Genomic DNA, 26,080 nt, shown 5'->3' on the forward strand with positions numbered 1-26,080 from the left:
TATATAACTTATTTTAGATTAATTATAGACTTATTTTCTTACAAAATTATTAACAATTTATACATATTACAGAAGTATGAAGGTTGAGAATTAAATTTAAACATTTAGCTTTTCCAAAAAACATTTAGAATTTTTGTTTTGTTACTGTTTTTTTCTATTTTTCCAATATTATATGTATTTGAATGGACATAGTTTAGTATGTACAAGCAAACGGTTCAGTGTAAGACCGTTGGTGCATAACTGTTTCATAGATATACATTATACATACGGGATAAGTTTGTATCGCAAATACGATAACCAAAAAATACAAATTACCTAACTAATATAATATCGAGCAGTTTTATTTTAATTATCGTTTTACGATATACCTACATATATTCATATCAACTAACATACCGCGTGTCATATTACCGGCTTATGCAAGGTTTTTTGCTTGCATTGGACCTACAAAATCGTTCCATTTCCGCGTTAAGAATGTTCCGTTTTATTGAAGTTCAACCTCTATATAAAACTATAGGAACACGCCAGGACCATAAAAAAATGTTATTAGAAAGTTACTCAAGCATAGCTTATTGTATAATTTGATCGTACAATATAATTTCAATTATATTATAGGTAATAATAAATAAAATATTAAATGGTATTAACTAATTAGTACATAAAATAAATATATTGAAAACACCAACTTACAAAAAATGACGCAGTGAATTTCTAAATAAATAAAACTGGACGCGTATAAAAAATAATATGTACATTAAATCTAATTCGAAAATACTCAAAACAATTGTACTTTGGGATGGTGGCATCATTTGTTATAATTAGGGCCCGGATTTTTATGCAAAAATTATTATTAAATATGCATATATTTATGCACTCAAAAATCCAAAAATATGCAAAAAAAATTCTTTATTGTGCGTTAAAAAAAATGAACATCTTTAAACAATTAAAAAATATATTATGTGACAAAAATAGATTAAATAAATTAAATAAATGCAAAATTAATAAAATAATAACAAAAAATGTAATATTAATTTTGGAACGAGTACCAACAGGAGGTTACGAAATGTCTTTTTATATTTTCAAATTTTAAATTTCTACGGTTGTCACGTAACATAGATTTGTATTTTGAAAAACTTCTTTCTATGTCGCAAGACACAATAGGTGCAACTTAAAACAAGAAATGTTTTCAGGTACCAACTCTTCAATGCCTTCATTGTCATTGCTTATTTCTCCGCTTAATATTCCACAAATTTTTATAATTTGAGAATACCCTGGATTCCTCGATAATACTTGAATTAGTTTAAGTTTAGCAAATTCTATGCCTATTCCTCCTTCACTTAACTTAATTTCAACATTTTTAACCAACAAGATAGTTTCTCGTAGGTTAGCGCCCGATTTTTCTATTTGTAAGATAGTTTCTGTGATGCATTGAAAATTGGCTAATATAAACTGCAAGTTCATTTTTTATTGAATTGTCTTTAAATCAGGGCTTACATTTGAAAAAAAAAATTGTTATACGTTATTTACAATTAAAACGTTAAACAAATTTTGAGTTTATCGTTATTCAGAATTTAAACGTTATTCAACTTTTGCGTTTATTCAGAATTAAAATTTTTATTATATTTTATAATTTATCAATTAAATAATTGAAATTATTATTATTTTTTTTTTTTAATGATTTATTACATATAGCGTTTTGCGTTATGTTTGATTTGATGATATATCATACATTTAGTTAATCGTTATGTTTTGTTTTGTGTTATTTAATTATTTATGTTTATCGTTTTCCGTTATAATTACGTTTACAAATTTCAATCATTTTTTGTCAAATAAAACGTTATAATCATAACGTTATTATAGCGTTTGCAAGCCCTGCCTTAAATACATCTTGAAATGTTTGAATAGACATTGCATCGTTTTCATTAAATGTATTGATAACTACTTTTACCTTATCAAAGTTCTTACCATAATAAAAAGCTGCATTAAGCCACGTACCCCAACGTGTAATAACGGGCTGTCACAAACACAAACACGCGGACTGTCGATAAAAATTGGCGACGGCAATTTCCAAATTATTTAAAATAACTTTATGTCGACATCAAACTCGCCTTGCTTTGCAAAAAATCAAAAAAATCATCAACTATTTATAAAAAATGCAACTTTTATGCAATTATACAGAAATACGCAATTAATATGCATTTTCATTCAAATATGCAAAAATATGCAAAAATAAATATTGATAGCAGAATCTACGTATTACGAAACGTCAATATATTTAATCAGAATTTTTATAAGTCAAATGTAGAAGAATATGCATTTGCATAAAAATCCGGGCCCTAGTTATCATTATTGTTTCGAGGGGACATTAATTAATACATTGACGCAAATTAACTAAAAAAAAAAGCAGGCAAAGGATCATCGCTCTGCTGTTTAGTAGGTGCCTAATGGGTGAAGTAAAGTAATGGATGTGTTAATTGGAATTAAATGATATATCGTTTATATGAAAAACAATTTTTAGCGGAGACGGTTTGTTGACTGTCAGCCTAAATTACTAAGTTTATATTTATTACTTATTGATATTTCTATTAAAGTATTTATTTTAATATTTTTATTGTCTCATTTATTATATTATTAGTATTTAATTATTATAATTATATATTATGTTAAAACCATATTACATTATAGATATAATATACCAATACCACCTACTGTAAAATAGTGTGAATGGGTTCATGGTATAAAACTTTCAATAAGTAATATCTTAAAATGAATCTACATATTTAAAAATCCATTGTGCACGATTACCTATTACTATGTATAGATACATGTTTTAGGTCCGCGTGAATGATTTTTTTGAATTATAATTAAGTAATATTGTTGTTCTCCGTTAAGATATATAAATTCATTCAATTTTAAATTTCTAATGTTTATCATATATTCATATGAAATATGAAATAATTTGTGTTTATTTTTAGACTTTAGTTCCTATATGAACTACTTACAATGAACATTGTATTATATTTTCAAATCACAACTGTATAAATTAAAGATTTTATACATTTTTTACTAGAAATTACTCATAGGTTATAACCATTTGGCTTTATTAATACAACTCAAAAATTTTAAAAAGTTATAAATATACATGTGACAGAATAAGTCACAGATTTAATGTCGTTATTAGGATGATCGTATATATTTTGATAACATTTTCAAAAAACATTTCAATATATCTGAAATGACGTTTGAACAACTATTAAAACATAAATAAAATGTTAGAATATAAAATTTAAATCAATTAAATTAAAATTATTTGATAATTTTATTAATAGCAAATTAATAGAAATACTTTTAACAGTTTTAACCATATAATATATATCATGAAATATCATCATAAAACTAAATATATATGAACTTTTTTAGATTCAGCATATTACTTAGATTTATTTTAAGTTTTAGTAAATTAACAAATTCTCTTATAGAATTAACTGAAGGAAGATTTAAAGCTAATTAATCATTCTATCGTCCATAAAAATAAAAATATAACAAATCATACTTAAGAATTAAGAGTCTTAAATCTAAACATAAAAATAACTAATTATATTTTACTTTAATCAACATGATATGGAAATGATTGGTTAGGTTAGATAAAGTTAGCCCTAAATTTTTAACTATATCATAACATTGAATTAGATATTAAAATAACAATTACATTTTAATTAAAACTTAACAATGTATATTATTACTTACTAGATGAATTAATATTATTATAATATATAATATAATATAATATAATTATTATAATTTATATTATACAAAAATAAATGTATGGCGTTATTAATATATTGGGTCGTTAGTTGTAGTGATTAGATCATTTAAATACTAAAATTTGATTTCAATATATTTTTTATTGTAGCTTAACTAACGAGGCTTATAAAAATTAAAATGAGTATTTTTATATTATTTATCTTATTTTTCTAAAACATATGTAGATTCCAATCAATACAGATATTTTTCCAGGTAAATATTTTAAATAAATAAAGTTATATATGATAACAAAATACATAAAATATCAACGAAAAATACATAAAATATATCAAATTGCATGTTAGATTATGCACTGAACACCACACAGTTTGATTGTAAATTAATATGTAAAATAATTTGTTATTTATTATACTAAAAAAAAAAAAAAACAAAAAAAAATATTATAAATTTGCGTACCTATGTAAACGTGGTTTTAGAGTCGACAACTTTAATAATTTTTAATATATTATATTATATACACATTTATTTCATACGGTACTTTGAGAAACATAAGTTATATAGCAGTGACCCAACCAGGATTTATTCAAGGGGGGAGGCAAAAAAATGTATTAATCTACTGTTTTTCTGTTCTTTTCCTTAAATAATACATACATTTTATTGCTTAATAAACAAAATTATATTATTATTCCAGTTAAACTATGGTATTGTCATTACTCATTATAGTCTTAATATTTATAGTATAAAATCCAAGTACCATTTTTCTTCAGTTAATATATTTATAACTTCTTCCATTGTAACTGGGACTTATCGATGCATATTAAGATAAGCCAACCCATTCAGTCTATTTTCAGAAATAGTTTTTAATTCTCTTGAGTAATGAGAAGGTTCTTTCACTTCACATAATGTAATAATAGGGAGAACAACAAGAATGTGCAATAAGGTATAAACATTTTTATGAAAATCAGGATTACATTTTGATTGTGCGTTAATGAACTCGTGGGTTTAATATTATTTCCTCTTAAAATCTAAGACATGAATTAATTTCAATAACTACTTTGTCATAGCATTCGACATTATTTTGATAAAAAATCACAAATTAATGAAGATCTATTTTATTATTATAATTTATCGACGCTTGAAAACTAGATATTATTTCTCTGTGTTTATTAAATCGATTGTTTAACAAAATTTAAGTTAGTAACAAAATAAAAATCATAGAAAAACAGTATTACAACCACGGTTTAAAATATACTAATATGATAGGTATAATAGGTTATTGGCAACCGTTGATTTTATCTATACATCGAATTCGACATATTATCAACAAAATATCAAATCTAATATCAATCTAACTAATAAAATTTGATGAAAATTTCAGGGTAACTTTAAAAAATAAAAATAAATACTATGTCATAATCCAGTGGAGGGGAGGGGTCCACTCCCTGAGTTCACCACTGGTTTCAGATATTTAAAATGTTCAAACGAATAAATAGAATGACCTCATAAACCGTCCCGAGTCCCGATAAATTAAATCTTTTTCAGCAGTTTGAAATTACTCAGTGTTGTTCAATATCCCTCGCGGAATAAAGTAAATTAGTTAATCCTTCATCCCTGTCTCCTGTTCCCTTGTTCTTGTAGGTCACCTGATCACTAAAACCTAATTTCGGTGTTTAAAAAATAAAAAAAAAAACGTAAGAAAATAAATAATTAATTAAATTGTAGCAATTTATAAACTGCGCGTTAAGCCAACAACCAGGTGTATATTAATTTTTAAGTAATTGTCCATTTTGTTTAACTCTGTTAAAAATATTATAAACCAAAAAAAAAAAATAAACAGAGATATATGTAGATAATTGGATTATCTGAGGTCTTAGTTAGCACGTATTGGCTAGGTACGAGTTGTAACATTTTATTGCGTTTCAAATAAAGCCGAATAATATGAATGCGATATTACTATTAAAAGTGGACATTTTAAGTCATGGGAATTTCGTGATTATTACAAAATCTCAACAGCTTTAACATCGCAGCCGGGGGAACGAAAATATCCCCTCCGTTACACTCTCCATACCATTAATTTACTATTTATGGAGTTCGCAGGAATACATCTGCAACGTTGTGTACAAGAGAGCCTGGTCGGGAAAGTGGTTTACCATTATTTTCGGGTCCACACAACGAATATAATAAATTAACCAAGTCATTAATTTTACCTCGCGCCCAAGTTTCTGTAAAAGTTTGCCCACTACCAACATGTTTGTTAAGAATTCATGAGATTGCCATTTTTCCTGAAACACTAGGACTGCTCCAAAGCTTATGACGGATATGGAGTGAGGAGGGAGTGAGCATAAAAAAAACTTGCTCTCAAACTTTCGGCTCAATTTTTCAAAAGTATATTAACTAAGTCTGTTTATGTATACATATATTTTTTTTTCTCTCCGTAAAAATTGCCAGATAGCTCTAACGTTTTTATGTGGTTCCTTAGACACACGCCACCGTTTTATTTAACAACTGTGGTGCTATCTAGTAATACGTAAATTGTTGCTTTTGGTTCTATATCTTGTTCACGATCATTGGAAAATCTAATAAAATAAGAGGCTAATACTATTTTTGTATTATTCAATATCGATGTAAAGTAAAAAATATTTTAATTGTTTTTTGTAATGGAGTACCATTATCAAGGCTATGCGATTATTATTACGTTTTTTTTACTTTTTTACATTAATCTGAATGTGATTTATGTACATTTTAAAACTTGAAATAAATGTTAAAACAAAAAGAAATGCTCAATTTAATACTTAGGATTACATATAATATAATATGTATAAATTGATTTATTATTATATGTATTAGTATAAATATATTTTCTACAGTCTTTTTCTATCTATATCTATCTCATTCTACATTTTCATTTGTTTGGTATTGCTTTTTTTTGTATATTATTGTGACGGGGTAATTTAATTTAGAAAGACTTGAATACTTATCGTTATATTTCACATGAACAAATCTTTAATCAAACTATTGAATATTATAAAATGTAAAAAACAGGTCATAATTATAGGTAAAATACTTACTAGAGATTTAAAGTTTACTACCTGTCAAAAAAAAAAAAAAAAAAGGATTCTAAATTTGTCAAACTTGTAAAAACAACAAAAAATTAATCTAATTAGATACACGGTAATAATGTTATAATACAATACACAACTGAAAATATTACGACTTTAATGTTAATCTTTCATTGTATGGCCATTATAATTTACCATGCCATCATGAAATGTTATATTTTTATTTAATCTTTTATTTTATGTTGCTTTGTTTCCTTATCACTCCGTTTAGTACGAAATAAATTCATTGTTACTTAATTCCATCGGTAGAATTTACACCGAAACATAAAACAAAATGATTAGATAGAAAAAAACTTATTTTTTCTTAGTCCGGTACTTGGTAGCGTTTGTTTGCATGACTTATAACCACTATAGAATTGATATTCAAACATTACCTGCGGTTATTTTATTCAATAGCTGTATTTTCGGTTAAATTTGGTCGTAAAAAACATATCGTTTAACGTTTACAGCCATATCGTAACTCATCCCGGTGTTCTTGGAGTGTAAAGGATAAAACATTCGTATGGTTTTAAGTGTATTTGGGATTCTGCTCTAATTTGCATAGAAAATATATTCGTAAAACGCCATTCTTTAGATATTTCCACGTTCTGAAATGTATTTATTATAATAAATACATTCCGGAACATACAAACATGCAGTATAAATTAATGTATACATCTTACACAGACAAGACTCAAGAGTTGTACATATATTACAACACGTTTCTTGTCATAAAATCAATATTTGAAGTATAATACATGACGCCAAAGATTGACCTTACGGCGTATTGGTGTACAATATTAAATGTTTACCCTTCGCAGAATCCCTAGCTTTACACTGTTTACAGACTTTGAAAAACTACATTATTGTGTTGACAACACTTTTACATCAATTTTATCGTTAGTACCTATCTAAAATAATATACTGATATCTGATATATTATACGATTATACGTATATTTCAGATACGAACATTGATTATCTTGTCCAAATAACAAGCAATAGATTGCGAAAAACCCATTCACTATCAACCGAATTTAATATTAAAACTCAAGTGTTTATTTATCACTTATAAAATAGTAAAAGCTCCGTGTCATTTTTTTAAAAAACAATTTCATGTTTATGGATAGAAAAAAATTTTTTAATTATAATTATAAGAATAGTAATAGTTTATTCTTCCGTAATAAATATTTTATTATTGTAACGATCTTTTAAATCACATTGAGTATACTTTAGTTGGTATTGTCTTGGAATTACGTGTCTTAACCAAAGAAACATTCTATTAACAAAAATTATTTTTTAAACATTCATTTTATTTGAAATATTTGTTAAATACCTAGTTTTTACAGGGTAGATACTTTAAAAATGTGATTATATTATCAAACTTAAAAGTTATAATAATTATTTAAATTTTTAAACAATTTTGAACGAAGGTAATTTAACTTTCTCTTTCGTCTGCGTTTAGGGGTGAAATTCTCTAAATTTCAGCTGAAACATAATATATAGTCACTACTTTAATAACAAGTTTTAATTGATTAAAATAATTAACTAACAAACAGAAATATATATTGAACTTCAAATGTACAATATTATTTTCATTTAATTGAAAAAACTAATTGAGCTTAAAACAAATAAAAATTTAATGATTTTCAAATTAATTCAAGACGTTTAACTTCGTTATAACATAAAGTATGATCACACAAGATAACTTATATTGTAAATTTCCCAATATATATGAATAGATAGATAGATAAACAATTTTATAGGTACTTCTTTAATGTAATGTACATTTACATCCTTAAAATCAACTTTAAAACTTAATATTTTTCAATATTAGAAACTAAATTTTAATATGTCTTTTCTTTCTAAATTTTTGGCAAACGTGCTTTAAAAACCAATAAGTGGTTATCGATTATAACCGTTCAAAGTTTCTGGTAAATATGAATAAATACCAAGAAGAAAAAAAACAGAAATATGCTTCAAATAAAAGTTCTTAGATTCTATAGTGGAGATTAAAAAGCTATTGATTTTATGCCTTTTTTTAAACTTATTTGTTTGAGTTAAAAACTTTTGTGCACCGCTAGTTCTTAGATATGGCAAAACGGATTTTTCTGAAACTTTAAAAAAAATACCAAGATATCATACTATAAACTGTGTACTTTATTCATTTGCTTCTCTTCTCTGGTTTATGTATATGTATTTATTTTCTAAAAAATAAAATTGATGGAATGAGTTTGCCAAGTACTGCCATCGAAAGATATCGCATTGAAAATAAATTAATTATAATGTTTTCTCGGTTACGCTCTGGATATTGCAAATAAATTAGTCTCGTGCAATCAACCATTTTGATTACAATAGATCCAATAATTGTCTGGTTTTTATTTAATCGCACACAAATAAAAATGCACGTTATCATTACTTTTACGCATATATTTGGCCAATGTAATTCGCAGTTTTTCTACATTTGCCATCGTACACCGTTTAAATAAAGTAGTTTATAAGTATTGTATTGGTAACACCATAACGTGACTTAAGAATTATTACTACGTCGGTAAAGTTTGTGAGAAAAAAAAACCTTGTATAGTTATTATTTTTTGTAATTGGCCCAATCCCAACGATTGTCAATTTCTTTACCAGTATTCTTGATCAATTGCCACCATAATAGAACGCACCATATTATACGTGTAACCGTCTATCTCTACGCCGCCTCAATTTTTAAGTCCCTATTAACTTTTAGTGTCATTCGTGTCACTACAGCAATGACTTTCCTATTTTGCCTTTACCACTTGTGCCATCGATATTTTTTCACAGAACTTTACAAAGTTAAATAAAAGAACTAGCATTATACCTCCATCAACCGATTACATATCTTTTTTTAGATACCAAATGGCTTTCTGTAAGTACTAAGTAACTAAGTACAGTACAATGTTTTTTTTTTCTTATCGGCAACGAATAAGATATTTAACATTAGAATTATCATTTTATACTGTATAATAAATAATAATAATAGTACATCCAATTATTGTATTTATATCTGATTAAAAACACTAATATTCATTAGACTCGTTACAATGTATTAGCTATATTATAAATAATTTACTATTTAAAAAAATATTTATTTTATTTTTATTATCTTAAAATAAATTTATCAAATATTACTCGATCAGTTATGAACCTAAAATTTTTATCTATATTATTATTAATATTTCAGTTATACATTTTTCAATTACTTTTATTTAAAAGCACAGATTTTAATCACGTTTATTTCATTTAAGTAAATATAAATATAAACATCAAATCATAATAAATCATGGTCACAAGCCCATAATGTTTAAAACAAATTTAATTAAGGGAACTAATTATGTTCTTTTGTGTGTACGATATTTTTTAATCTTTAGAAAATTAATATTTTTGTAATTAAATGTGTGCATGTAAAATTAAAGTTACATTTTAGCTCTTTTTAATTGAAAATCAGTAAAGTATATATTTTATAAGTTATGAAGTAAAGTTACTCAAAAATACAATAAATACTGACTATAAATAACAATTTATAAAACTGTTTGATGTGTTTCAAAATATTGAACGAAAATTATCGATTATAAAAAACATTTTTATGATAGTTACTACAAAAAACGCGTGTTTTTTTCATACATCGCGTACCGAACTAATACCAGCTGTAAAATATAACATAAGGCGAATAAAATGGTTTGTACTAAAAAATGAGAGAGAACACATTAAACGGGCCAGAGGATAGTTAAAGCATAAATACATATGAAACAAGTGCATGATACATGAAACGCTTTTTTGTTGGTAGCATAAACGAACCGAATTCGGTGAATGAAAATTTCAAGTAACCACTCCACCGCTCTCGTCATTGTTTTCAAAAAATATTTATTCGCTTTTCTTTATCTTTATTTTGTTCGCATCGACGAACACTCTCTTTCTCTCTCTTCATACGTCTCAACCCAGCTCTCACTCACAGTCTTTTATTTTTTAGCTCCATGCACCTTCAATATTAGCCGCATATTCGAGCTTTGTGCAAAAGTCTCACATGTATATTTCATCTCGTCAGAAAAAAAATTCGCTCTTATACAATAATATAATATATACGTATTACGTCAGTATACGTGTGAGTATGCATTTGTGGTGGCGGCGTTACCAAGCATTTCTTTCGATCCTTTTTTACCCATGAGACGCTCGCGTTTGTGTATATGTGTGTGTATCTGTGTATCTGTGGCTTGCGTACATAATCGTCTACGGGAGAGACCTTATTCCTTTCACCTTTCCTTCGATCGTTCCTCCTTTTCACTCCAAACCTGCAATGTCGAGCCGATTTAAATTTGTAATTTATTATGACTCCGAATTCCTATGAGACCAAATTATCCACTGCTCTTGACAATCGGTCGATATAATTTATAAAAGTTTCATAGTATGCCGCACCACCTAAAAAATACATGAACAATATAAATATCATACATTTTATATATTGTACATGACGTACTTTATTTTTACCTCACATACCAAATTTCCTTCTAATATCTGCAGGACGTGCACATAAACAGTGAACCATAATTATTTCATGTAATTAATTAACAACACCATCTCTAATCCGGCACCATATACATACACTTGTGCAGTATTGCATGCATAATTTTCTAAACCCTTGGGGTATCGATCGGTCAATCCAAACCATTTAATTCTATAATATCATCCTAAAGTTTAAGGAAATGTATTCTTTTAATCTTACAAGTTATAAGGAGTCGATTAGGAATATGCAAATCCAAGTAAACGTAGATAACTATATTAAATCTAAAAATGTACCTTTATAATATTATAAGTAACAGAAAATGTTTGACGATTAATAAACAATCAACTTTGATTGACTATTCTAAGTCTTAAATATTTGAGTTTTTACGATTAATAGGTAATACTTGAAAATGTATCAAATGAATATACTCTCAAAGTTACAATTAAAAATCCAATTCATTATTGAAATCTATCCACATCATTTTTTCATAAATCAATAATACATTAAATTTCAATAAAATTAAAACCATACACAAATGATTTATGATGAACAATTATTTTTATATGGTATATATATTTTTTTTAATACTTCAAAATTACTAACACAAAAAAAAAAACGATAAATGCGAAATAAAATAGTCTTGTATTTACCTTACGTCTCAGTGAAAAAATATCAAATTTCAATGCTATTTTATTTTATACTAATTGTATTTTATGCATCACAAACACTTAACATTTAATATTAACACTTCAACAACACAACTTCACCTTATCCTTTTACATGGGAAAACGCTCATTTCAAAAACAATACCTTAAAATTATAATTTCATGTTTTTTAAAACAAAGTAATACTAACATTCGCAACGTGTTTTAAATATAATTTTAAAAACTTAAAACTCTATTTATTTCATGATGGTTTTATTACTATTTTCTTTTTTTAACGACCATAATGAAATAAACACAAATAATATAACATTAATAAATGAATAAATTACGAATAACTATAAACTAGCAAATAATAATTGTAAAAATCAACTTATTTATATATTTATTTATTTTTAATTAAAAATTGTTTTATTTAGATAGTTTCCTTGCATAAAAAATACAAACACATAAATCTACAGCAGTTTTCGTATGTTATTACGTTATGACAAATTCTATCGAATATTCTATTAATATCATATATAATATTTAACTATTTACTATATTTTCAAATCATAGTAATTAAACAAATATAATATTAGAAAATATTATAAAAATAACGATTCAAATTAATGTTAAATTCTTTAGTAAATAAATGTAAAAATGAATTTAATTAAATATGAAAGATTAGCCAGTGTGCACATTAATATAGGTCTTAAATATATAATTTGTTGGTTTTTGTTGAATAAATTTTGCATTCGAGTGTACTGTTATCATAAAAAATAAGTCCGTAGCAAAATACATAAAAAACGACTGTTACTTACACCAGATATTTTTATATAGTAGATATGAAGTTGTGATTTATGAAACTTAAAAACTTTGGCCCACGATCTGTTCTTCTATTCAAAATATTGCAGAAATCTAACTATCCAATTATAAATTACTTCTAAATATTGAGAATTAAAAGAAATTTTATGATTAGTTAAGTATAGCTCCCCACAAGCATTCAATTTATACTAGAGTCCGAGCTGAAAGATGAATGAATTTATTATAATGATGTGTTTTTTTTATGATCACATGATACATCCGTTTGTCAAAAAATCGGATCTAGTTTATACTCTAAAGAATTTAAATAAAAAAATTTCAGTATTTTTTGTAATTGGGAAAAACAAACAAAAAGTAAGGAAAAACGGACATTTTTACATTAACCACTAACCCAGATTTTAATTAAATTAATTCCTTTATTTTGTTATAATTTAAAAATAATGGTCACAGTGACTTAAAATATTCACTAAATATTTATATTTTTTTCATTTATCAGTTTTTTATACATTATATAAATTACATTATATTATACATATAACATTTTTGACTTTTGTTGAGCTATTTATAAATAACTGAATTTACGATTTTTTTCATAAATTTCGATAAAAATACTTGAAAATTTTGCCTATACTAGCTTCATCATAAATTGTTAATACTGAAGCCATAAAATTTGTAAAAGAAATTATTTGCTATAGGTATTTTAAGATTAAACTCAGACGAAATTACTTATTTAAACAATAAATAACGATATTAATTATTTTATTTTAATTTAAAAACATCATTCGTAGAAACTTTAATCTTTTACGTATATTATCGTATATTATTTTGAATTTTACTATTAGCAATGACAAGTTATTTGATTAATTTTATAAAAATTTTTTTCTTTTCTACGGTATTTATAGAAACATGAAATTACATTTTGAGTTATAAACATTTTTATAAAATGATATAAATACATACTATTTTAATGATTAAATACTACATTATCCAAGAAAAACTATATTAACCTACTGTAATAATAAAAGTATAATAAATGGCTTTAATAGCTCTATTGAAAAACAAATAATAAAACATATATTATGACGAAATATACTTGGTGATATTACAGACTAACGGATCGTTTTCACTCAGAATTATTGCTTTTCGTATCTAATGCACAGTAGATCGATACCTATTTGCCTACCTTTTGTTTTCTTAGAAATATATTAAATTTATTTATAATTAATAATTACATATTAGGACTAAACTATTAAAAATATATTCTCGGTTTAAGCATCGTAAACATCACGTTAGACACGTTATAATCATTAACCACCACTCATTAAATTATTTAAAACATAGTTTAACTTTTTATGAAAATTTACATTTTTATAAATATACACATTATTTTGTATTCTTAAATGTAATTTCTGTCATCAGTATCGTTTAATTATTAATTATTTTGACCAAAACTATAGCATTAAAAGGTTACGCATAGAATAATTTTAAATACTTATTTTTATTTTTATTTTTTTTACCTAAACTCAACAAAAAAAAAAAAAATTGAATATTTATAATCAATATATACGACTAATTTATATTAATATATTAACTGTTTTATTTTCATTTTCTATTAAGTATTCAACAAGATAACTATATTTTTTTTTAATATTAATATATATAATACTATATTTTATCTAAACATTTTTCAACAAAATTTCTTTTTTTAATTTTTTTAATTTTTATACTGTTATCAAAGTAAGTTTATTCTGTAGATTTATTCATTATGTATTATTTACTCTCAATTAAACATATTCTTTGATTTATTATAATATTATACTATTAATACATAAAAGATTTTTTTTTATTCATTCATAACCAACAATTTGAATTTTCCGGACTTATTTTAACTTGTTTTACCAAATTCCGGAAAATATCTAAGTATGTATACATAATAATAGCATACAAATCTAAGATACTGCCAATCAAACATTTTCAAATAACCTTACGATTGTGTTGTATTTTCATTTGCACAGAGCTATGTCGTGTTATTATACCTTATATGTATATATATTATATATATAAATGGTATTTATGCACAATTATTATAAAAATAGTTTAATACACATGTCATTGTGATTTGTTTTATTCTTAGGCAACCCGAAAAACATGTGAACAGATTAAATTGAACGACGCTAAGTGAGGCGTAGGTGCTCAAAATATTATTAAAATACTCATTATACACTATTTTAAATAATTATGATAAAATACAGTGTGGTATATTAACTAATCTCAAATGACGTGTTTGATATTCAATTTATTCATTAAGTTAATAAATATCTCTAGAAAAAACGTTTTGTAGTAAACATTTCATCAAGATGGTTTCCTATCAAAATGAGAATAAATCATCATATTAATTAGTTTCTGATATTATAGCACACGTACCACGTGCTTTACTTTTGGTTTCAACCGTGACAAAATAACTATTGAATATTGCATAATAATATAAGACGGTATCACTTACAAAATATATTAAACTACTGGTGTTCCATTATAAAATTCAAAAACTCTCTTTTCCTTCTCTGTATTCTTTTTGTCGTTCTGCTGATGAAATATATTGCAATTTACTATTAAGAGGACGTCGTATACGCATGACGTGTTGTCTCCGTCTTATTATAACGCATAACATATTACATTTTTCATTCGAAAAATCCATTTACTCTGTTGTTTTTAATATTACAATGAATTGATCTATTATCAAATGTAAAGGTATAATTATCATAAAGTATAGTCAACATCGATTTTTTTTTCACTTTTTAATTAATATTAAAGTAAGTAACGAGCATTTTAAAATGTTAATAAGAAATATCAAGTTATACTTTCTTCCTTATCATTATGTTTAAGTTTTTACAGTTAAACAATTCCTTATTTAAATACCCACCTACCTCGGATTACAATCTCGAATTCAGCTTTTATAAGATCTGTCGTGTATACGATATTTTACAAGTCGCGTAAAAAATGTAGTTTGTGTTTTTTTCTTATTACTACATCCATTGTATAAACAGCGTCACATTACAATGACTCGTCAGCTGTATATCTCTCCGATGAAGAACTATCTGAAAAGTATAATGAGCCGAATAACCAAATCATTATACTAATAATTATCGCTAACACAAATTTAATATGTCGTAGACATGCCATGACTCATATAACAAACATAACCGATTAACTTCTTGTGTATACGTAATAACATTTTAGGAACTTATTAGTGCATGATTTCTGTAATCAGGTAATTTTGTCTAGACAAATTTTAACCGTAAGTTGTTGCGCCTAATAAAGTGTCTATAAACGGTTTGTATCAATTTCGAAACTCTCTTGTTAACAATCGTAATCTAAAATTAGTATTAATAATTTTTACAGTATAAAATTGTACTCATTGTTCCATTAGTATTTATAACAATAGAAATAAGACTACCAACGGTTTTAAAATATAAATATATATATATATATATAATATATTACTACTTATTCGTGTTAAAATATTATTTTTAAAAGAATAAATAGCATAAATAAGGAAAATTTATTTTTTATGTTAAATAAAAATTGAAATGATTAATTTAAAGACTTGATTTTAAATCTTCAGGCCCAATTTTCACTATAGTGACTTATGGTTTTCTCAATTTCTTTTTTTTATGATGGTAAATGTTGATTCTAGAACAATACGGCCAACACCTAACACTGAAACACATATCAACATATCAATGTTTCTTAGAATATGACTATTAAATGTATCTCAAAATATAATAGTTTATTTTTGATCATCACCGAAAACTAAAAATCATTTTTATATTGCAGAATATTTCTAAATACATAATTCTAAGGAAAAAAGTTATTTCCTAATAATGACTCATGGATCTATAAAGTTCAAATTGTATTCAAAATAATATTATCAGTACAATTGATGAATAGTTCATAAATATTTAATTCTCAATAAAAAATAAATAATTGAACTATTTTAGAAAAATTAGACGTTGATTTTGGCTCTCTAGAATTGTTAAATAAACTAAATATTTTCGATGAAAAGTACTATGAAACATCTGTTCTTTATGGTTTACAACCTACAACCTATGCCAAAACTGCAGATGTGTTAGCAATTTTGAAATATAGAAGCCGCATTGTTAAAAACTTTAAAATTTCTAAACAAAAACCAAATGATAAGACAACATTGATAAAAAAAAATTAAGTATTGAATGATAGGTCGCAATGCAAAAAAGTTATGATGAAATATACAAATAAGCCAAGTCTGAAAATAACGCTGTATATATACAGAAGTATTCTTATAACATCTTAACTTTCAATTGATAAAAAATATTTGTATGATGTTTGAATTCAATCAAATTCGATATAAGTATTAGTTTGGTAGCTATTAAGTATTATAATATATTGTAACTATGTAAAACAAAAATTAAAATAAATAAAGAAATCCACTTCCATAAAATAATATTAATTTAAATTCTTGATCAATTTCGTGGAAAAGGTCTCATTTCCCCCTTAAATACTGCTGCAATTATTTATAACATGAATTCGATTCGGAGTTGAGGAGGAATATAAGGCCGTATTGCGTAGCTAATAGATACACAAGTAACTCAGTACAATACAAAAATATCATAACCACTCATACACGCCATTTCATTGGGCTACCAATGTGTGTATAGAGTGGTTGGCACTTGGCAAGCAATATTTTTTGCGATAATATTTGTAATACATTTACGCGTATATGAAACAATATTTCACGTCTTATGATTTTCGCGTAATTTTTCAGGTTTTGTGGTATAGAGACACGTTACAATTGGACATGACCGAATGGCGGATTACCGACGTCAGAGGCAACCGATACACTTTACGCTTGAGAAAAGTGCAGAAGACCGATTTTGGCAATTATTCTTGTGTGGCCGATAATGGACTTGGCAAAAGCAAACGATCCATCGAAGTGACTGGTAAGTATGACTCTTAATATTATATATTATACGATTTCATTATATCTTTAACGCCAAAACATGGTTTATTGCATATACATTGTAAATACATAAACAATTCGCTTTTAATTATTATCTGAGAACTTTTATTTATACTTAACTTAATACTAAATCAATTTAGCTGATATTTTTTTATTTATTCTTTTGTAAATATTTTAATTATAGAGTATAAAATGTTATGTTTATTAATTTTAAGGGGTATTCTTTAATTCTTTACTCATCAAAATCGAATATTTTGTTTGACTCGTTTTCAATTATAAATAATAACAATTACCTATTTAATAAATGTACATAAGTAGGCAATTAAAAAATACTACGTATTTATATATTATTTTTTACTGCAATTAATAAACAAACTAAATCATGAAAACATCCCTAGAATGATAGCATGATTGTGCTATACGAGTACATCGTATAGTAAAATTTACGAAATAACTACGCAATATAACTCATATTACAGCATTTCTAGTATTCAATTAGGACTAGGGTAAAAATATAATGTAAATGAGGTGAAGTATTACAAAAACAGTCTTCACCTCAGTCTTCGATTCAAAAAAAAAAAAAAATGATTAAAACTAAGTATAAGTTAAATATTATGAAATATGAGTATCTATTATTAATAATTAACAATTCACCAATACATTGATACAAAAAATTAACGTAGCACATTATTGGCTATCTGATTTTCTTATAAAACCTATTGAAGATCTCGATGTTATTTTTTTAAATTAAAAATGTTCATTCCGTATTTGTATACATACTACTAACATATATTATTTTTATTATTATTATTATTCACAAACATCGGGCATATTACCCTCCCACGCGTACGTTTTATTTATTAAGTAGTTTTTAAAATGTCATGAAAATATTAAGTAAATTAAAATTGAATAAAATTATTTATTATTATTTAAGATTTTGAGTCAAATCCTTGTTTAAAAATATGTCTCAAGTTTCCAATACTATTCTTTGAAATTAAATAATAAACAATTAATTTAAAATAACGCATATAACTATATTATAATGTGCCTGCATAATTATTAAAGTTGTTCAACATAATTTATAAATATGTACTATGTTTCACTCGCAACCCTAATAGTTATAAGAAATAATCTGTAAACTAAAACTTTGATAGGTATAGCAAATTATCATACGGCAATCACAGTATACAATAATGAGTTGCAAATTGGCATGCGAATAATTAAATAGGTACAATAAAACAACCAATATAATTTATACAAAACATAATTAGGAAAATAGCTTTTGACAACACCATGCGTTATATAAATTGTAATTAGTGTCAGGTTAAAAATATAAGTAGATTATTTTGTTGACGTTCCTAGCTATGAGGAATTGTATTTTTCTATACGTGCTACACTATGTCGGCTTAAAATGCATCTGGAATGATAATGCGATGGATCAAATGTAAAACAATGGTTTGACGTAACATCGCACACACTGTTTTATTAGTTCCATGGCACGTGGCAAATATTAATCTCTTGTTAATCTGCAGGTTTGGTAATGAACTACGCGTATATTCAAATAATATATACAATTAAGTAACTAATGTAAAATTAATTTTATGTTAAATCAAGATTATGAATACATTTTGAATTTTCTTGTCAAATTTAAATTATCCGCAATCAAATTTATGAATAAGTGATGTGGTTTTAAAAATTTGATAACATTGTCCATTAGTAAAATGCAAAGAATTGAAAAATAGTATCGAAATAAAAATAAATAAATTATAGACCTGATTAATTTTAATTACTTTATTTTAATTAGATACGCATAGTTTATCATCGATTAAACAGTTAAATTCTTAGTTGTTTTTAAAAAAATAGTAACTATTAATAATTAGGAGTTAACTAATAAATAATAACATTTTAATGCATATTTCTGAGATTCTCAATTATGAAATAGTAAATGTTGATAAACCCTTGCCTATAAGAGCTAATTCAAATAAATAAACATATCACAAAATTTTTAGTTTTAATCACCATTAACAAAATGTATTTATTTTAACAGTTTTAACCATCAAATGGCCACCTAAAATGTTAGTTTAAAATTCTAAAATACTTCTAAATGTATTTTATATTATGAGTAGAACAGTAACTATATTGATTTTACAAACATGTGTTTTTTCATTAACACCATTTTGAGCAATAAAAATAGTTACATTTTTAATTTCAGCATTTTTTTATGCAAACCAGTTTTTAACAAATGTTTTATAGTGCAAATAAAAAACCAACAAGCATAGGTACTTAAAATTTTCCCAAATTTTTGTATTACTATTTCTAGTTCATGATAATGTTTTTTAACTATTTAACTCTTTATAGCTATTTATAGGCATAAAAAAATTTTTTATTTTTACCTTATAATTTATAACATAATATATAATAATGTGTAAGTAATATTATATTAATAAGATTAAAAATACAATATAAATAGGTAATATATAATATAAAATAGGTACCCGGTATTTGAATAATTTATACTAACATATCGTCTCCGCGTTTTTCTAATAGAATGATTTATCATTTAATTCAAATTTAACATATCGACTACAATGATTCGGTCAATAACTCAATACAGTGAAACGGTACCCCATTAATACACCTTTTTAATTATATAGAATTTTATACAAAGATATTTTTAGAGCATTCTTATTCAACTGTATCGCAGCAATTTAAAATGTAAAAATATAAAAACAATTACTGTAATAAATGATATTAACATAAATACACATGAAAATTTAAAAAAAATTAGTTGGCGTTTTTAAATGGTATAAATATTTATAATAATTGTATGAATAAATATTAATATTGAATTATATTAATTATTATGTCATATTAATAAAATATGCTTTTATTGCTTATTTTATTTTTTTTATAAAGTTAATGACGTTCATGATAAACATACTTAAATCTCGAATGGATAAAAAAGTAATATACATGTTTCTATACAGAATCTTTCTTTAAAGTATAAAAAATATTTAAACAAGAATCAAAAGAATCCAACGGAAACCAAATATATAATTAAATTAAGTGTGATAAATGTTTTGCTTGGAAAATAATTATGCAAATTTAAATTTTGGTTAATTAACCAAGAAATTATTCAATTTACATATTATTCTCATAACTAAAATATACAGATTTAACTCAAAAGATACATCTGTTTATCAACGTTATTATTCAATTTTTTTTTTTTTTTTTTGCAACCTCTAACAAATTTAGGTACTTAATCAAAAATATTTTAATTTTAATAATAATATGTATTGATAAAAAAAAAAACCATGAAATAATTTGTATGATTTATTTAGAAATATTATAATAAAAAATTATGTTTTAAATAAATCGCACACTCAATATTATTAAAATTTATAGTAAAATACTATTGTGTACAGTTTTGATTAATAATTCATAACATATATATTTGGTAACTACAGTAATGTTGTTTTCACTTTACGCTAAAAACACCTTGTCACTGTATTCAAATTATTCAAATTTCTTTTGAGATACTGAGCTTAAAATAAAGCGCTCCATCGCACAAATTAACAATCGTCAATCGAAATTTTTCATTAGTATGAGATCGCAAACGTTTCAAACGAAATTCAAATCCTTTGTCTGCGAATGAATGTCAATAACCGGAAGATTACACGTATCCCACCTACATGCGATTAATTTTTAATATTTTAATTACAAACGCATTGAATAACAAATATTACTCATCGATTCTAAAACTGAAATACATCTTAGACACGTATTCTACATGTGATTACGTAAACAACTCGGGGCAAACTAAAATTACGTGACTAACATCATCAGTGGTTCATCTATTGAAATAATCTATTTTATAGGTATTATCCTCTTATTAAACTTTCAAAATATAATATATACCTATACATATAAGCTAGACATATTTTATGATGTGAGATCGTTTTATATTATCAACGTTAAATTAAATTCCGTTAATTTCACCTGTCAGTGATTTTGCACGTCAATATTTTTACTTTTTCAAGTCATTTCAAGCGAATAACTTTAACACTTATTACTACTATTAACTATAATGTAGAACATCTGGAACTATAAAGTAGTTTAAAAAAAATGTCAACATTTAGTTTAAATTTTAAAAAAATGAGTTCTCAAATAAGTAATAAGTGCTGTAACTTTTTATCGCCTATCTGCAGTTATCAAATCATACAAAATTGTATCAGCCACTCTCAAGAAAGTTATACATTGCAAATTGGTTCCTGCAATAAAAATTGTTAGTAATTTGAAAAGTATAAATGAAAAAATAGTCTTAAACTTTTCGTTTAAGTAATCAGGAATATTCTAAAATTGGTATATTTATTTATTTTCAATAACTATAATATTTATTTCTAATATAGTAATAATATTCCTTTTACACATATTAAGAAAATGATGATTCCAGAATTATTTATAACTTGAGTTGTTGAGCAGTGTAACCTGTTAATGTTTGAGTAATAACTATATCTAAAAAAAAAAAAAATAATAAAATAAAAAAAACATTTTAAATTAAACTCCATACCATACTATAAAAAAATTTTTTTTTTGATATTCATATGAAATGTGTGTATGGAACTAACTTATAGTATAAATAGTATAAAATTACAGAACGGGTACTATCTTAGAAAATGTACAAAACCATTATTTTTAAGTATAATTTCTACAAGAAGTTTAAATTTACTAACTACTGTGATATTATTCATTTTTAAACCGTAACAAATTTGGTTATTCTATACGTGCAAAATAAGAATACTCTAAAATCTAAATAAATAAACATTACAGCACCTTACTGCTTGATATTTATCAAAATATTATACACCATTTACAGTTTTCTATTCAATTTATACATATGAAAAATACATTAAATAATATCCGTTAGTACAAAGTACAAATACTATTTTATCCTAATATTAACTTATGGAATATTCGCATATATTTTAGATTATTTGTGTTAATTATTAAAATATACCTACGTCCTATTAATATTATTCGGAATAGCGTTTAGCTTTACACAATATATTTAAAAAGTTACGTTACCAGCTGTAATGTCACGTTAATTGGTACGGTATGTACCTAAGACCAAACAGAAACTTCGGCAACATCTCAGTTATTTGTTCTTGTTTCACTCACAGACCCTACACCTAATGTTACACGACAACACTCAAAATTGAATTTAAACTGTTTCCCTCCACACTTCACGCCCATTAGCTGACTAACCTGCCTGCGTCGCTCTTGTCGGATATTATTGTTGCACGAACGTCCCTCAACGCCTGTCTAATTAGACGATTTTAAGTTACATTTTTAAGTTAAAAGCTAAACACCAAGCAGCAGCGTTTTTTTTTTTTTATTGTTGAATTAATTAACATTCTCATTACTGTCTACGAAACTTCGCGCAATCTAATTGCATGGTTATTTAAAAACAAAAAATTAACTTCAGCAAATTTTCACACAAACTTCGTGATGAACTAGTATGATGTAATATTCAATATAAAGTGATCTTGTAAACAATAAAACTTCAATATTTAAAAATATATCATCTCTCTGAAAAAAAAAACTCTTCGAGTTAAGCCTTATTTTGTTCACTCCTAAGTTTTTTTAAGAAAATGCTATCAACTTTTTATTATTAAATAACAACATGTTCATTTTTTTTTTTCAGAATCTTAAATAAAGTCTCAATATTTTTATAAACGTTTAACATACAAATATAAAATATGGAAGAAATAAAGTATAATAAAGTAGCAAAATTCACTTTGATGTATCATAACTCTACCAATCTAAAATTTGAACATTTATTAATAAAAATATATCTATTCAAAACTTGATATAATTGTGCATAAGCATTTTCCTGAGAGTATTTTAGTTTAAGTCACAAAATTAAAAATATGACAACTATTTCTAAATATTTTCCAAATTATTGGGAATTAACGTTAAAAATTCTGTCTATGTTTCGTCATCGTAAATTCGTATTTCATTATAATTCATCTATTATCAACGTTCAAAATATTTTTTTATCACGAAAATAATAAGTTTATAGCTTTATATAAGTATATATTAATTTTTTTAAGAAATTTTACTGAATCTACAATATTCGATTAAATACCTACTTATCATTTACAAACAATAATAATAATGCGTCATATACATATATAATTTTATCTGTTTTACAATAAAATATGTAGTTAATTCATGTAGCATTTTACCTATTTAAATTTCATTGGTGAACAAGATTAAATAATGTGTAATTTTTATATCTAAAATCATTAAAAAGGTCATTATAGAAAAATATTTGGAATTTTATAATGTACTAAATAATAATACAAATATTAAAAACCCACCGTAAAATAATTTAAACTTTATTATTTTGAAATGACTCATATTTTCAATATACATTATAATATATACTGTCAATTATCTCAAAACCGATTTTTACGGCATTTTATCTCATAGTATTTGGTTGTAATTTAAAGTGATGAATAATGGTGTTTTTTATATTACTACTTTATACCCACTAGTGTCAATTTGAAACGTATCCAAATACAGCTTTTTGTACTTTTTTGCAAATTTATAAATTGTATAGTGAAATATAATTATGTTAGACTATTGATTTTTTCCACCGCGTAAAATACATTTAGAAATAAATTTCTAAATTTACAATTCAACATTAAATTTGAAGAATTTTTACTTAAAAAGACTTATTATAAAGAAAAGTCACAAGTTTACAATTAATATTTATGAAATACAACCAAAAAAACTAAAATCGTTAAAAGGAGAAATCATTGTTTTGCATTTCAATATCCAATTTGATTAAAATTTGAACTTCATAAATATGTGCTCTTGTTTTTTCTAATATTTTAAAATGTATACAAGAATTACTTATTAAGTTATAAGGAACCTCGGATTCAATTGTCAAGCTTTTAACTAAACAAAATTGTGAAGCCCTAAAAGTAATAAATAAATATTAATTTAATTTAATTTAAGTGATTTTTATTATGTTCCGAGTTAAATATTTATATCAAACTATGTTTATTGGATATAATATATTTTAAGATGTTAATTCAAATAAATGTGAAAAATAAATAAATAAATTCATAAAATATCAGCGAGCAAAAAGATTTCTGGCTCCGCATCATGTGTTGAAAATAAAACAAAATAAAAAATGAACTAAAATAAAATTTCTTAAAGTTGGAAAGTCAAACAGCTTAAGGAGCTGAATACTCTATATTAAAGGGGCTCAAGTCTCAACAATTTTAGTTAAATATGAGACATAAGATTTGGTGCTAACCTAAATTTCTAGGAATCTTAAATAAATATGTAAAGAGTCTAGCCCCACCCTCTATTTACATCTGCAAAGAATAAATACGTATAATATGAGGCTAAGATTAATAATATAATTTAGGTAATGATTATTTTTTTTTTCACAATATTATTTATAAGTATTTAGGTTCAACTTAACTAGTACAGTAATTTCATTAAAACTCAATAATGCATTTAATAAAAAAAATATAACAATAGCTAAAATTATAAAACAAATTATGTAACTGAACAATTGGTATATAAATGTGTAACCAAAAAAAAAATGTAAATGTTGAAAATTTCTCTGTTTACAGGAAGACCAGACGTCGCGATCATCACCAGCTCGAAACAGGGCCGTTCTAAAAATTCATATGAAATGTTATGGACTGTGAAAAGCTATAGCCCAATTATAGAATACAAATTGCTATACCGTCCTGACAGGACAAACAAGAGCAACCAAGAAATTCAGTATAAACGTCCCATGAGAAGAGTGAGTATAACAATATAATATCGTCTTAATCGGTTACGTCAATGATTGCGGAGTCTTATAAAAATTGTAATAACAACACCGACATCAACTAATGTAGCTATAGTGTTTTAGGGCTAAATCAGTTACGAGCAATTTAGCAGGTAGGTACAATAAAAATAAGCAAACAAACAATGCACATAATCACAACTTTTCTACTCAGCCTAAAGCTCGCAATAAATAACTTATGAGAAGAATGCCAGTTCAAAACTATTTAAAATGTCGTTTTCAAAAATGTAGTTATCTAATTGTTGAACCTGCACGATGACATCAAATTATTATTGACAGTGAATGAATTATGTATTTATTAATAATAATCAAATGAAACAAAAATTATTGATTATTGCGTGATTAAATTAAG

General features: G+C 24.8%; 1 protein-coding gene across 2 annotated transcripts in view; it reads left to right on the plus strand.

Annotated features, from left to right (window-relative positions):
• The window catches only part of LOC112599483 (brother of CDO-like), a 54,816-nt gene that overhangs the window by 19,028 nt on the left and 9,708 nt on the right, over positions 1-26,080 (plus strand). For both annotated transcript variants that reach the window (XM_025346406.1, XM_025346405.1), the window contains exons 3-4: positions 17,658-17,832; positions 25,508-25,683. In XM_025346406.1, the coding sequence (XP_025202191.1) occupies positions 17,658-17,832; positions 25,508-25,683 (351 nt within the window). The remainder of the gene's footprint in view (positions 1-17,657; positions 17,833-25,507; positions 25,684-26,080) is intronic.

This window comes from Melanaphis sacchari, unplaced genomic scaffold, assembly GCF_002803265.2.
Source record: "Melanaphis sacchari strain LSU unplaced genomic scaffold, SCAv2.0 Contig51_pilon_pilon, whole genome shotgun sequence".
NCBI lineage: Eukaryota > Metazoa > Arthropoda > Insecta > Hemiptera > Aphididae > Melanaphis > Melanaphis sacchari.